General features: G+C 46.2%; 1 protein-coding gene across 1 annotated transcript in view; it reads right to left on the bottom strand.

Annotated features, from left to right (window-relative positions):
• The window catches only part of SLC4A11 (solute carrier family 4 member 11), a 210,034-nt gene extending 199,459 nt beyond the window's left edge, over positions 1 to 10,575 (bottom strand). The window contains exon 1 of the mRNA XM_084855308.1: positions 10,370 to 10,575. Within this exon, the coding sequence (XP_084711434.1) occupies positions 10,370 to 10,388 (19 nt within the window). The 5' untranslated portion in view covers positions 10,389 to 10,575. The remainder of the gene's footprint in view (positions 1 to 10,369) is intronic.
• Between the last annotated feature and the right edge of the window lie 4,058 nt (positions 10,576 to 14,633).

The raw sequence follows: 14,633 nt of genomic DNA, 5'->3' as shown, positions 1-14,633 counted from the left end.
AGGTCCAAGCGAGAGGTCATTGCATCTTGAGAACCACTGCCTAAAATCCACTGAGATGCCCGAAACAGGGCAAAGTCAGGCAAGCTAAAAAATTTATTGAATTCATTAAGACTGCATGGCAAAATACGAAGAGATCACCAGAGCAAAAGATGCATCTAATATGTACCCCAATATCTTGCAATGGGAACATACCTTTTAAGATAGATTCCATGATGGGTGGTGCGGGAGGCAAATACTGTTCTTCCACATTCCTGCAGACAAGGGTCACCATGCAGGAAGTTTCCCCACTATTCTAGTTGTAAACATTCTGTTTGGAGTAGATGGCACAGCACTGGAATGGAGGATCAGCTGGGGCCGCACACGCAGGGATTTTCTCCGTGCCCCATGCCAGAGCTTCCTAGGAAATAGAGCCATTTACTGCAATTCTGGAATATATTGGCCAGATCTGTCTTCCTAAAAGGCGGCGGGATTGGCAGATTTGGAGCCAACCAGCTCGACACAGATGCCAAACAAATGTCTAATGGCGCTTTTGTGCCAAAATGCATGGGGGCCGGGAGGGCGCTGGGTTTTTATTGTCGTGAGTGAATGCCGGCTGCACGCTTCTTTGTTAACAGAGTCCTTGTGGGAGGCAGGCAGCCCTGGACTTCCGCAGCGAGAAGGAAGACCTGCCAGGAAAAAAGTTAGGCCCTCCGTCCGGAATGTCTCGTCCTCTGAGAACTGCATCACACTCACTTCAGTTTTTCCCCATGTGGAGGTCAAGACTGAGTCATTTTATTTATTTTCTTAAAGGAGAATATACTTGCCAAAGTGCGGCATGCATGTTCTTTTCCCAGGAGTAAGCCGATTTGGGCAGCCAACCAGGAGCTCCCAATCAGCATCACCGTTAGGAAGAACACTGCGGTCCACTTGGCGCCAGTGCTGACATCTTTTTGGTGCCAGGTTAAGACTTTCCTCCACTCCCAGGCATCATACGGTATATGATGGGCTTTTTAATTTAGTTGTTTTATCAGGGCTCGGCATTGATAATTGTTTTTAGCTGTTTTACATTGTTTTAATTTTTTAATATGTTTTAATCCCTGTCGAAAGATGCCTTGAGCCTTTTTTCTGAGGAAGGCATCTGAATGGCGATGATGATGCAGAATTTCAAATAACACGGATCACGCCTTCCCTCCTCCTGCCCCATGACTCCTCGAGGGAAGCAGCAACACACTATGGTAACAACCACTAGCTAGAATGTTTGTTCTTTTAATTCTCCATGGATTTTCCCATCAACAGCCATCATGTTTAGACTATTGCAATGCACTCAATGGGGGGCTACCCTTGAAGAGTGTCTGGAAGCTACAATTGGTGCAAAATGTGGCAGCTGAGTGGTGCATGGTACCAGGACCATATTACACCTGTCCTGAAAGATTTGCACTGGTTGCCAATTCCTTCAGGGCTCAATTCAAGGTGTTGGTCTTAACCTGTAAAGCCCCAAATGACTTAGGACCTGGCTATCTAAGGGGCCACTTGTCTTGTTAGAAACCTGCACAGTTATTAAAATCTGCAGGAGAATCCCACTTTCAGGCACCATTACACAAAGAGGCCAGTTTGTTAGGCACATGTAAAAGGGCTTTCTCCTGTGTCACTCCCAAACCGTCCTCAATAATGACGATTGGACCACACTCTCTTGGCCTTTAGAAAGGGTGCGAAGCCACATCTTTTTAATTTAGCCTTTTATGTAGTTTTCATGTTTTTGTTTTTTTTAATGTTTATTTTTTTAATTGCTTTACGGTTTTATTGTTTTAAACTGTTGCTTATTATTATTATTATTATTATTATTTAAAGCTGTTTCCCAGAATCTCCAAGCAGTTTAGATAAAAACAAGCAAATAACTACAACCAATAACCAACAATTTTAGCAAATAAGGTGGAATATAAATGTAAATAAGTAAGTAAATGGAGTTCCTATCTTCAGAAGCAGTATACATCGGAACACGGGATGCTGGAGACAACCCAACAAGAAGAGCAACACTTTCATATCCAGCTTGTGGGATCTCGGAGCAAGTATAAACCGATGCACATTGGGGCAAAAAATCCCAGCTTCCCATATGTGCTCACGGGATCTAAGCTAGACGTGCCCAGCAAAAAAGAGATCTTGGGGTTGCAGTGGACAGCTCGATGAAAATGTCAACCCAGTGTGGCTGCTGTGAAAAGGCAAACTCCATGTTAGGCATAATTAGGAAGGGAATTGAGAATAGAACTGCCAATATCGTACTGCCCCTATACAAATCTATGGTGCAGCCACACCTGGAGTACTGTGTACAGTTCTGGTCATCACACCTAAAAACAGGATGTTGTAGAGCTGGAGAAAGTGCAGAAAAGGGCAACTAAAATTATCAAGGGGCTGGAGCAACTCCCCTCTTAGGGAAGGTTACAACAGCTGGGATTGTTTAGCTTAGAAAAAAGGGAAGTAAGGGGAGACATGAGAGAGGTGTACAGAATTATGCATGGTGTGAGAAAGTGCATCGGGAGACATTTTTCTCCCTCTTGCACAGTACTAGAACCCAATGGGGTCATACCATGAAGCTGATTGGTGGGAGATTCAGGACAGATAAAAAGACTTCTTCACACAGGGCAAAGCTAAACTATGGTATTCACTTCCATAAGATGTAGTGTTGGCCACCAATTTAGATGGCTTTAAAAGGGACACATTCCTGGAGGAGAAGGCTATCAATGGCTACTAGTCCTGAGGGCAGTGAGCCTATGTACATCACTTGCTGGGGAACATGGGTGGGAGGGTGCTGTTGAGCTCATGCCTTGCTTGTGGGTTTCCTGCGGGCCACTGTGTGAGCAGAATGCTGGACTAGAGGGACCCTTGGTCTGACCCAGCATGGCTCTTATGTTCTTATGAGGCTGACCACAACTGGGAACAGGATGCTGGGCAAGCTGCCCCTTCGCTTAATCTAGCAAGGCAATTCTTTTGTTCTTGGCATTTTAAGGGCAAGCCATATTTCAAAGTAAGCCTTTGCTGGATGAAACAGGTTCAGCTGCTTGGAGGTGTTCAGAGTTACGCCACAATACCAAACCAGCCCTACAAATTGTGGCTGCAAAAACCTACAACAAGTTTCCCTTTCTGTCCGGGCATCCACCATCGGCACAGAAGCAGGACCTGACCGGATCAGAGAGTGACAGTGTCTGCTAGCATGCAGCAGAGGGAGCACAAAATCTTCATTTGGGGACATCCTCTCTCCCAGCACAGACAGAGTTTGCAAGGGGAACATGTTACATTGGCAAGGCAGGCATGGAGATGCATAGCTTGTTCAAGGGGTTCTTCCAGCTGAGTGTAAATCCCATTCCCTGCTTGCCTGGAGAATAAGGCATTCACAATCTAGATGCTGTTTCTTTCTGATTTGTATCCCAGTTGATTTACACATAGGCTTGGGAGAAGGTTTTTTTTTTTTAAGAAGTGAACTCGACACGAACATGCTTTCTATCTTATTCATCTGTCTTGACATCTATATGCCCAGTATGCACAAAAAGCACGATTAAAACAGCCGTCACCAAGAGTCACTGTGCTTCTCAGTTAAGGCAAGGGAGTTGAAGCTCTTTCAGCCTGAGTGCCAAATTTAATTCTGGAGAATCTCGGGGGGGGGGGGGCGCACACTGCAGTGGTGGGTGGGGCCAAAGGCAAAACTGACAGGGACAAAAATATCAGCATCTCTTAGCTTAAAGGCCCTACTGCCAGTAACTAAGCCTTAGGAGAAGCATTTCAACCTTTTAGAATGGGAGAGGGGGGAATCATCTGAAAGCTGGGAAGCCACAGAATGTTTGGCAAGAAGGGGTGTGGTCAAGGAAAGGGGTGTGGCCAGGGGGCAGGGAGGAGCCATCTGGGGAGCCCGGGCAAGCTGGATATTTCAGATCCTGACTTCCCGGAGGCGAGACACAAGTCACAGTAAAACCTTTTATTGCATTAATTCCAGTAATTACCTATAAGCCTTTACAGCCCCAATAAAGATCCACAGTTAACAGTTACAACATAAGTCCTCGTTCAGGAGCATCACTACCAAAAATGCAAACAGTCCCAGAGTTCAGCACACATAATAAATCCAAATAGGCCCAGAGTTCTAGTGATCAGAGCGTTGCTTCCAGCAAAATCTCCTGCTGATTGCTCTGGTTTAAATACAAGGGAGCGGCCACTAAAGCTCAGTATCGGACATTCGGTGCTGGCAGGGAAGCCTGGCTTTTAGGCAGTTGCTGTGCCTCATGGGATGCCTCTGCTCCGCCTTGTTTATTGACGACGCAGTAAAGGAGACACCCCCAAAACTCCCTCTCCTGCAGAGACCTCCTGCTGCTGTCTCATTCCCATGGAAGACGTCTCTGGTCAAGAAGCGGGGGCCTCTGTCAAGGTCAGGTCTCCCTGCTGAGGAAGTTAGGCCGTGTCAGCATCCTGAGTCTCATCCCCTGCCAGCTCATACACCGGTGGGAAGCCTGGTGGAAACAAGGGCTCACACGCCCGGCTTCCCACAGCTGAGCCTGGCAATACAGCTTCCCCCTCTGACTCAGAATCGATGTCACAGGCACTAGCTCCCCACGGACCGGGGCAACGTCCCACACTGGCTTTGGCTCGCAGGCCTGAGGCTCAATACCTCAGAGTTAAGGGAACACCTCCCACACAGTGGCGCATGTGTCACATGGTGCTCAGAGGCGGCCCAGGCTGCCTTGCGGCATGCTGTCTACACACTGCACAATGCAAAGTCTCACGTGGATACACATCAAGATGTGGCATCTAAACACAAGCCTCAAGCAGGGATGTGCAAAAGCCCCTTGAGAAATTTTGCTGCACCGTTTGCTAGACTCTAAGCTTCCCTTCAACATTCCTCAGACGCCTTGCTAGAAGAAGCAGCTCACAATTTCACCTTGAATTTCGCCATATCGACACTGGCCTCTTACCAGCCAGTGCTTAAGTTCCTAGAATAACCAGGACACAGGCTCAGATAGGCCATCCAAGTAGATGTAACCCAGCCTTCCCCACGCTGGATGCGAATGATGGGAATTGTAGTCCCATTGGAGGCTGGTGGCTCCAATGTCAGTGGGGTGGTGAATCCGCTCTGGGCTTTAGTCAGAACCAGTCAGGACTCTGCTTTGCAGCTTGGATAGCTTCTTTACAGTTCTGATTGGTTCCGACTGAAACCCGGAGTGGATTTACTGCCCCACTGACATTGGAGCCATTAGCCTCCACTTACTCCAACACATCTGGAGGCCACCCAACTGGGGAAGCCTGATATACACCATCAAGATTCAGAAGGTCAGCCTGTGGCAACACCACCACCACCACCACCACCCCAATCCCTCCACCCTTGACTCCATGAACAGGGAATTCCAGAGTGTTTCGGCCACTTCCCCTTGCTGACTGTCCTGAGTCACTCGCACGTTGGCGCGTTTCTGCACGGAACTGCGAATGGCAAGCTGCTATTGCTCACAAGATCGCATCCCAGGATGAAAGAGGTGACTCAAGAGCCCAGGTTTGGCAGGCATTGCTGGCTCTTTCAGCTCAGCCCAGCCTCTGACTCATCTCTTGGTCATGTAAAACAACCCAAGGCTGAAGCAAATTCAGGAGCTGACATGCCAGAATAACTGGGTGGCCAAACGGGTGGTGGAATCCCTGCTTCCTGGGGACAGGCAGAAGATGTGTGCTTCCCATTTTTCAAGGCACACTCTTCCTTTATTGATTGCTTTATAACTGGTACCACAAACAAGGGCTTTCTGGAACCACAGTTATGTGGATTTGGCAAGCTTTTTCTTTTTCCATTTTTAATATGGATGCAGATTTCTTTAAATTCCAGAAGGTTTTATATTATTTTATTTATTGATGCATTTATATAGTCGCCCCATAACAGAAGTTCTCTAGGTCAGCGGTCCCCAACCTTTTTTGCACCAGGGACCGGTCTCGTGGAAGACAATTTTTCCACGGACTGGGGGGGGGGGGGTTGTTTCACGGGCAGACTCCCAGCTGCTGGGACGCAAATGCGTCCCTGTTCTTTGCAGTAATAGGCTACGGAAAGATTTACGCAGCCTATTACTTCAAGAACAGGGATGCAAATGGCATCCCATTTGCATCCCAGCAGCTGGAAGTCCGCCAGCGACCGGAGCTGGCCGGCAGCTCCGCGGACTCGCTGCGGAGTGGAGCCGGCCAGGGCCGGCAAGGATTCTGGGGGGGAGGGACAGATCGCCTCCCCCCTCCCCCGCGGACCCAAGGTAAGGGGGTTTCGCACACCCCTACGCGGCCTGGTTCCTAGCAGGCCATGGACCGGTACCAGTCCGCAGCCCGGGGGTTGGGGATCCCTGCTCTAGGGACCCCTGCACTAAGACATAGGACTAACATACTGTGTGTATGCTATTTACACTAATATACACAATTAAAACCACTATTTTTAAAATATATGATTCTTGCTATTTTAATAGGCAAAAGTCTTCTACGCCCGTTTTTAACACTGCTGTGTTTCTACTTGGTACATTTTAGTGCTTTTTCATTGCCAATGCATTTTTTCTTCATGTAAGCTGCTTTGACAATTTGTGTTAAAGGTGAGATATAAATGATGTGAAATATTTTTTTTTTAATATTTGTTTCAGGGCTGGCACTGAAAACAGGTTCCGGGACTAAGCCCTGACTCATGCTAAGTCACAAGGCCAGCAAACCCTTTTGTAATACTTGCGCCTCTCACCACTGGCAGGATATGTTTGAGACATGGCAGGGCTGGCGCCATAGGTAGGCATCATCAGGCACCTGCTGAGGCCCACACCCTGCAGGCGGCCCACTTCCAACCCTTGGAGTCTCCTGGTCCTGATGCTCCTCTCCTCCTTGCTGTTACTGCTTGTTTGCCTGCCCTCTCCAAGCATGCTAGCCGCGACCAGGGTGAGAAGATAGAGCAGCGTCCTTCATTTGCCTTGTGCTCCCCCTTTGCGCGCCTGTACACATTGGGTCCACAGTGAGAGGCCAAGTGAATGGGCAGCCCAGACAGAAATGAGAAGGAGGTGAACCCATTCAGGCACTGAGGACATCTTGCCCAAGGGTCCATCAAAACCTGGAGCCAGACCTGGATTACAGCTGCGTTCTGCACTCAGAGATGCAGAGATGGCCCCCCTTGGTCCCCTCGACTCACAGGTGGACCTAGAAAGGACTAGACCTGTGCAGTTGTCTACTCGCAGCACACAATGCTGCCCCCACACTGGAGCCCCCCATAGTGTGGGCAAAATGGTGGACTGGGCCGAAACTTGGAGAAGCGACATCTCTGGAGGCCCTTTCTGTCCTCTCACCTCACAACCCATCCTCAGGCCTGGAGGCAAGTGCTGGATAATAGATCCCCAAGGGATGAATCCCATCCAACAGACAGCAGAATGCTGCAGAACTAGATCCACAGAGCCAGCTAAAACGAAACCCTGCTGGCTTTTGTATCAGTGCAATTTTTTTTCCCCAGCACTCAAGCATCTCTGGAGCTCTTTGACGCCCTTCTATCTTTCCACTTGTCATATAAGCACAATAGAACATTGTGTTTCCAGCAGAACTGTTACTCCCTGTGCCTCATCAGCAGCTACCATCTGTAAAAGGGACAAGAAAGAGGACACAATACTTACTGACACAACAGGCCAGCAGAGATGCTCCTGTTCTATCCCCAAATCATTGCATGAGTTTATTATTTAAGAGCTTAAGGTTGCAATCCTGTGCTCACGTAACCTGGGAGTAAGCCTCACCAGAAATGAGTGGGGCTCACTTCTGAGTAGACATGTATGGAAATGCACTCAAGGCTGGAAACTGCAGTAGGATAATCCATACCAGCTGGGGTTCTGGTTCTCTCACATGCTATACACAGATTTGTTACGCAGCACAAACTGCATTGCACCTTGAAAGGGAACAGAGGGGTAGCTGTGTCTGCCATTATTGCTGCAACGGACTAAGAGTTTTCTACCACCCCAAGAGCTTCTCTGAAATTGAATCTGGCCCTTGGACTGAAAGGGGCTCGACCCCCCAGCAATGAAACAAAACTGCCCTTATATTGTTAGCATACACAATAAAAAGAAGCTTCTTTTAGAGAGCAATCCTATGGCCCCTTACACATCATCTGGGGGAGCCATAAGATAGTTTGACCTCAGACAGCACTCCGACCTTGGACCCAGGAGTCCGAGCTCCCCGCCCCCTCCCTCTCCTCTTCGCAGCCAGCGTGGGGAAAACCAGACCAGCTGCCTCTCCAAGGTTGCAAAGGCGACCTCAGAGAGGAGGGAAAGGAGGCGGTTCTTTGGGTGGGGAGGGGAGAAGAGGCGACTGGGGAGGCTTACAAAGAATCCTCCACCCTCCCCAGCCTCCTTCCCTCCCATTCCACAAAGCCCCAGCTAGATGGGCCGAAAAGCCTGTCTAGCAAAAATGCAAAGCGGGAGGAGTGCAGAAGCAAAGATTACCTCTGTGCTCCTCGTGCTCTGCATAGGATGCCCGTCAGGCTCTGAGTTCGGAGGCTGACGGGCATCCCAATAGGATTGCGCCTTTAGTAGACTAAGGAGACCTTAGGCATGGCAGGCTTCTGAAGCCTGGATTCTTCGGGCAACATGGTTCAGGCTCAAAAATAAAATAAAACTAGAAATAGGTGTGCATGGATCTGCCTCCATTTGGATTCTGCATTTCACATCAGTGAAGCTGGGCCTTGTAAGGGCCAAAGTCTTGCAGGACACCCACATCAAAGGCATTTCACCTTTTCAAGTTTCATCCTCAGACAGGACTGAAATAATTACAAATGTTCAGTACAATCTCCTGGGAAACTCTCCTGCAAAAGGCCCATTTTTGTGAATCCGTGCTGTGGAAGAGCAGGCTGCTAGCAAGCAATTCCATGGTAGTCTCCTTGAATGCACAGCTCCTGTACATTTCCATGGGTCTTGTGCAGGGCAGTTTCTTACCAGAGTCTGTCCCACTAGGATGTTTCTGGTTAAATTAGAGTAATGCATCATTATTGGCTTTCTAGCACTAACCAACCAGGACAGGAGGAGGAGAGAAGAGAAAAGGGTTCTCAGACTTTGAAGGTAGCAGTCGCTTCGTGGTTCAATTCTAGAACGTGGGAGTTTCCCAAAAAACAAAATGTTTAGAATTTTTATTTTATTCTTTAAAGTTTAGAGTAATTTTCAGTTTGGGAAACTTGGGTTTCAGCTTTTGAGACTTGCAAAAATGGGCAATATTTGATTGAAAGATCAAGCCTCATCTCTTTTTAATCATCAATGTTCTCTGGTAAACATGTCTGTAATAATCTGAGCTCTTCTTCCCAGTGAAGAACTGTTGGCATGAGTTGGGGTGGGCAGGAGCAGGGCATGCAAATGCATGGGCAGTTTCAAGTTTTGGACCTCTGCTTTCCAGAACGGAAAGGAAAAAGCAGCAGTATAAATGCCCCTGTCCCAGAGACCTGTCAGACTTCCCCAAGGGATCTCCATGTTGGGCTACTACAACTCCTCTCATCCCCAATAAAGGTTGGGGAAGCTGCTCTAATGGATGATAAAGCCTCCTTGAAATGAGGCAGAAAACATCCATCGAGTTGCTCATGGAGGTTTGGAAAGCCAGCTCCTGCTGGAGGAAAAAAGTAAATCTTTATCTGAAATCAAATTGCCCGTTCTCATGCAAGAGCTGGATTTAAAGCTCCAGTCTGCCAGGTCCCCTTGTCAACAGCTCATTTTTCTTTTCCTTCATGCAGTTTCGCTATGACTCAAACTAAGGGAATGTTTTTGTTGGGTTTTTTTGTTGCAATTGCCAGAGGCATCCTTCTCTAGATAAGGAAAGTAGTTATTTTTTAAAATGCTCCAGTGTACCGAGGGATAATAAAAAGCCAACAATGCTCCATGCCCAAGACTTTCTGCTATTAAATATAAAATGCAGCAGGGTATACACATCCAACAAGAGCAAATGCCAATGAACAGCGAGGCTGTTTTGAGCCAAAGCGACACTTGAAAATAGCCATAATTACAAATGAAACAACATCATACGAATGCTCCTAGCTAAACATCAGAAATGGAAGGAACACAGAGACCAGTTCCTATTCATTTTCTGACACGTTTATTCTGGCATAAGCTTTCGTGGACACCCTCCACTTCATCAGTATCCATGGGAGCTTATGCCAGAATGAATTTGCTAGTCTTTAAGGGGCCGCAAGACTCTTCATGGATTTTTCTAGAACAGACTGATGCGGCTACCTCTCTGGAAATTGCATTCATTTTCTCTTTTGGAGGCATAGACACACACAGGCACGCACAGAGGCACTCTGGCTATTCTCATATTTTAATTACTTTACTTACACACACACATGCACCCAGTCACACGCACGATTCCAAAACAGTGAGAAACAGAAGGAAATCAACTTTACCTGACACTTTCACGAACATCGTCAGGGAGTGCTGAAAGCCACGGCGCACTGCAATGTGAACTGGCAATAAGAGAACGTGCCAAAAATGGCAAAGGGCAGCCTAACTTGGAAAGCCATCTTCCATGTAAAAAGATGAACCAAGCACCCAAGATCAGCAGATGCACAAAGGAACACGGCTGCTGAGCCCTTTATCGCTTTGCTGAATCGACTTCTCACATAAACAAGAATCATAACCCCAGGATGTGGTTTTGAGAAATCTTCGTACTCCGGGACATTGCCTTTTATCTCGCCATCACAGCCTTAACAGCTGCTGACGGGTCAGAAGCAGCACACAGCAAAACCAACACTGGGGACAAACCAGGCTGAATACGCCACCATACCAAGAAGGGGTTTTGAAAGCATCTTATAAATAAATAAATAAAGGCTTGGCTTTGCTAACTCTTGTTGAAAGAACAGCATGATAAATCTTTCAATGTCTCGTGTTTTACATGCCACATTTTAACGATCGGCATCAGGCTTGCACACTGTGCCAACGACAGTTCGGATTCGAAGGCTACATGGTTGTTTTGTTACACAAATACATGAATATCCTACTCCTGCATTTCCGCACCAAAGATTTGTTGACATTCAAAAAGATATATTCCCCCTACCACACCACACCTGGCCGCCATTATGAAAATCCTATGTAAAATAACTGAGGAAACTTGGCAGCCAACCCAAATGGACATATTGTACCTCATCTACGTTTCATTGTGGTACCCAATGCAAAATAATTGAACAGACAATTCTCTCCCTTTCTACGAAATGGGAGAGGGCCCAGTCCACCAGGAAGCTGCAATGGTCTTGCGCAGTTGATGTCCATGTCAAATCAAGCATGCACAGGAGAACAGTGATGTGATGCATCATTTAGGTCAGTTTTGTTTGCCTTCCACAGTCACTTTTTGAGGTTGCTTTTTTTTAATTAACATTTTGAGATAACATGAAGTAAGTTTACATACGAGTCAGAACAACAGGCAATGAATCTTAGATATGTTTGAAATCAAAGACTATGGATGAATACCATCCTGAAACATTATCATTCCAAAAGGTAACAACGACATTCCATCTCACAATAAATCTATTTTCAAACTTCAGATTCTCTCTTGCTGGCATATAGTAAGGCAGCTTCATCATAACAGCAACATCCAAAATCCTAGAAGATGCAATCAGATATAGGAAGGGAAATATTCTTTTTCCAATAGGAAGCAACCATTTTTAAAATTTACTTTTTGCTGTCCATCAACCATTTCTAGGGTCAGAAATTTCAACCCAAACTTTAAAAGAATTTAGAAGAACCCAAGAGGGTCTATTGGTAAATTATATCTTGCCATCTATTCATTATAATATAAAATAAAATTCCAAGATGGTATAATTTCACACACTGCCCAAATATATGTATATAATCAGCACTTTGAAAAAAACACGTCTGCAATGCCAATCATGTTTTAAACCACAAATGGGAACCTCAGGCCCGGGCAGTAATGTGAGGTGGAATTTTTTTTCCAGTGCTCTATGTTTCAATGAAACATTTTCCATTTCATACGTTCATTAATAAAAATGGATGTATGCAGTGGAGGCTGGTTGCTCGAATGTCAGTGGGTGGTAAATCCGTTCTGGGTTTCAGTCAGAAACAGTCAGAACTCTAAAGGAGCAATCCAAGGTGCTTGTCAGCATACCGTGCACAGTTCTTTGAGTTGCTATAACTAATTAGTGAACCAACAGTTCTTAGTACCTTTGTTTTCCCCCCCTCAAATTTAAACAATATAAGGGAAGTACATGCTATTGTCTTTCCATTTTTACAGGTATTCCAATAAAAATTTCTACATAACATGTAAATCATATTAAAGGCACAATCCTATGCATGTTTAGACAGAAAACGTCCTACAGCTCCCAGCATTCCCCAGCCAGTTGTAGGACTTTTTCTGTCTGAACATGCATAGGATTGAGCCCTAAGTGTCCGTTACTTTTTCCCTCAAATATTTTGGTCAAAGTCTTGTGGAGCCTAGAGATAAGAAATTAACATGGTGTACTTTTTTAAAGCTTTGTCTACTAAATGCAAGTAAACATGCTAAATTAGATCCCTCTAGAGCAGGGCTGGACAACCTGTGACCCTCCAGATGTTTTGGCCTATGGCTCCCATTAGCTCTAGCCAGCACAGCCAATGATGAGGGATGATAAAAACATAAGAACATCGGAAGAACCCTGCTGGATCAGACCAAGGGTCCATCTAGTCCAGCATTCTGTTTACACAGTGGACAACCAGCTGTTGACCAGGAAACCCACAAGCAGGAGATGAGTGCAACAGCACTCTCCCACCCATGTTCCACAGCAGCTGGTAGACACAGGCTCACTGCCTCTGGTATTGGAGGTAGCACATAGTCATCAAGACTAGTAGCCGTTGATAGGCTTTTCCTCCAGGAATTTGTCTAACCCCCTTTTAAAGCCATCCAAATTGGTGGCCATCACTACTTCCTGTGGTAGCAAATTCCATAGTTTAACTATGTACTGTGTGAAGAAGTCCTTCCTTTTATCTGTCCTGAATCTCCCACCTATCAGATTTACAGGATGACACCTTTGGGTTCTAGTATTTTGAGAGAGGGAGAAAAATGTCTCCCTGTCCACGTTCTTCACATCACGCATAGTTTTGTAGACCTCTATCATGTCTCCCCTCACCCTCCTTTTTTTCAAGCTAAACCATCCCAGCTGTTGTAATCTTCCCTCATAGGGAGATGCTCCAGCCCCTTGATCATTTTAGTTGCCCCTTTCTGCACTTTTTCCAGCTCTACAATATCTTTTTTTAGGTGTGGTGACCAGAACTGTACACAGCATTCCAAGTGTGGTCGCACCATAGATTCGTATAAGGGCAGTACGATATTGGCAGTTTTTCTTAATTCCTTTTCTAATTATGCCTAAGATGGTGTTTACCTTTTTTACAGCGGCCACACACTGGGTTGACATCTTCATTGAGCTGTCCACCACAACTCCAAGTTCTCTTTCTTGGTCGGTCACCAAAACTCCCATTATGGGCGTGTCCTATGCAAATTAACCTCATTTGCATTGGAAATGTTTCCAATACAAACTGAAGTTTTTCTGTGCAAATAACCCTATGAAAATTAACCTAATTTGAATTGGAAATTTTTCCCAGAAAATTTTCCAATTCGAAATTTTCTGAAAAACCCACATCACTGAGCCTGGGGGCCAAATCCGGCACCCCCCTTCCCCTGGCCCACCCCTTGCCTCCAACCACCAAACATTTGGTGGTGTCCTGGCTTGTGTGCAGTTCCCCCACCACTACCATTCTGAAAGGCTGGAATGTCTCTCCTAAGGCTTAGTTAGTGGCCATAAGAGCCTTAAGCAAAAACGGGCGGGGATGTTTTGCATTTTTGCCCCACCCCTTTTGCCTTTGGGCCTGCCTTCAGCTCTGCTCACCAATGGGACGTGGCCCCCAACAGCTTCTCTGAAACGGAATTCAGCCCTTGGGGCTGACAGAAATTGTACACCCCCGTTTTAATCTATAGTTCTTCATAAGCTTACATGGTGCGAGGATTGATATGGAATTTTTAAAAACATTTGCTTCAAACTACTACATGCCTTCCACTTTGCTGCCCTCAACGGTGACCTGAAGGAGCATCTTGGGAGAGTTGCTCCTTCACCTTGACCCATGGCAGGGGCCAGTTCTGGTTATACAGCAAGCCCACTGTGTCTTTTATGGGCCGCAGCTCTGTCACCAAACACAGGACGTGCCTACCACCTCCCTCAGCTCCTACTGCCGGCAGAGAGCACTGGCTTACCTCATCCTTTAAAGTTGACACAACAGCCTTTCATGTGTACTCACTTGAAGGTCTGTTGTGTCAGGGTGGCATATGACTGCAACCATCACTTCAGGATCAACCACTGAAGTAGGGTAACTGTTTAGATACACTCTGAATCACTTTGCACATTGGATTTCAGAGCTCCTATCCTTGCAGGTCAATCCCACTTCTGTGCAAGTTGAACCGAAAGCCGTCACGTCGAGCATATATGGTTTCATCTCAAGTCCCACTACTACAATTTGGTTTACATGGTATTTGTTCATCAAAGCTGTTATGGGCCACTATGCTTCCCACTGCCCAAAGCACTTTTATGTATATAAACGCCATCTGCACAAAAAGGAAAAAGAAAAAGGAGTCTCTATATGCGCTCTAGCATATTTTCTTCTTATGCAATAAGAACGACAACTATTGAG

The sequence above is a fragment of the Heloderma suspectum genome, chromosome 5, assembly GCF_057233095.1.
Source record: "Heloderma suspectum isolate Gila_16-S chromosome 5, 16-S_ref, whole genome shotgun sequence".
Lineage (NCBI taxonomy): Eukaryota > Metazoa > Chordata > Lepidosauria > Squamata > Helodermatidae > Heloderma > Heloderma suspectum.
This window is presented reverse-complemented; position numbering and strand designations above follow the sequence as displayed.